Genomic DNA, 801 nt, shown 5'->3' with positions numbered 1-801 from the left:
TTAAAACTCAGCAATTTTTTCGTCTAATATATATTTTATTCCAGCTTCATTTTAATTAACAAAAATGTTTTAGTTCTACTTAAAAGATAATGTCAACATGAAATGCTGTTTGCAATCCATTTAACTTACATACTTATTATATCTAATATAATATCATATTTCAATGAATATGTAAAGGAAAACAATGTAGGATTGGACTTGATTGGATCATAAAAATGATATTTTGATAAAAGACCAACTGATGAATTGTGCACAAGAGCAAGACTGTGAATTAAGAAAGACGGTAGAGTGAATTCTGATTTCATGTTGACTTTACATTAAGAGTAAAGTGAAGATGACTTACTTTAGCTCCAGGTTCTCCAGCTCCTCTCTCTCCTGGTGCTCCGATCTCACCTGGTAAACCTTGATCACCCTTCAAGAGCACGTTTTTTTAAACATACAGATGATTTAATAAATGAACAGATAATGTTTATTCAACCCTTTTACTATTTGAAGTTGTGACAGTGTTTATAGCATGATGGGAAACTCTTGCCTTTGGTCCAGGGTAGCCCTCACCCAGTGGGCCTCTGCTTCCTGGGGGTCCACGCGGTCCTTCAATACCCTAAAACAAGCATATCCAACAATGCATAGATGTACAGTACATTTTTATGTCATTCTCAGATTATAAGATTGTCAGCACCTTCTCTCCTTGGATCCCTGCTCCAGGAAACCCCACTGGTCCTTGAAGACCAGGAGGACCAATATCACCCTTAAGACAAAAAACACAAATATATTATTGCAATTACACACCTCAGAGTCAAG

At 36.1% G+C, this 801-nt stretch overlaps 1 protein-coding gene across 1 annotated transcript in view; it reads right to left on the bottom strand.

Moving 5' to 3' along the window:
* LOC107557124 (collagen alpha-1(XXVIII) chain-like) overlaps positions 1-801 on the bottom strand; it is a gene marked incomplete at its 5' end in the record, with an annotated part of 19,242 nt that overhangs the window by 7,816 nt on the left and 10,625 nt on the right. Inside the window, 3 exons of the mRNA XM_016240454.1 lie at positions 344-412; positions 533-601; positions 680-748. Coding sequence (XP_016095940.1) covers positions 344-412; positions 533-601; positions 680-748 — 207 coding nt within the window. The remainder of the gene's footprint in view (positions 1-343; positions 413-532; positions 602-679; positions 749-801) is intronic.

Source organism: Sinocyclocheilus grahami, unplaced genomic scaffold, assembly GCF_001515645.1.
Source record: "Sinocyclocheilus grahami isolate Dianchi unplaced genomic scaffold, SAMN03320097.WGS_v1.1 scaffold590.1, whole genome shotgun sequence".
In the NCBI taxonomy this organism is placed as follows: Eukaryota; Metazoa; Chordata; class Actinopteri; order Cypriniformes; family Cyprinidae; genus Sinocyclocheilus; species Sinocyclocheilus grahami.
The sequence above is the reverse complement of the archived record's forward strand: the minus strand, read 5'-3'. Positions and strand labels throughout refer to the sequence as shown.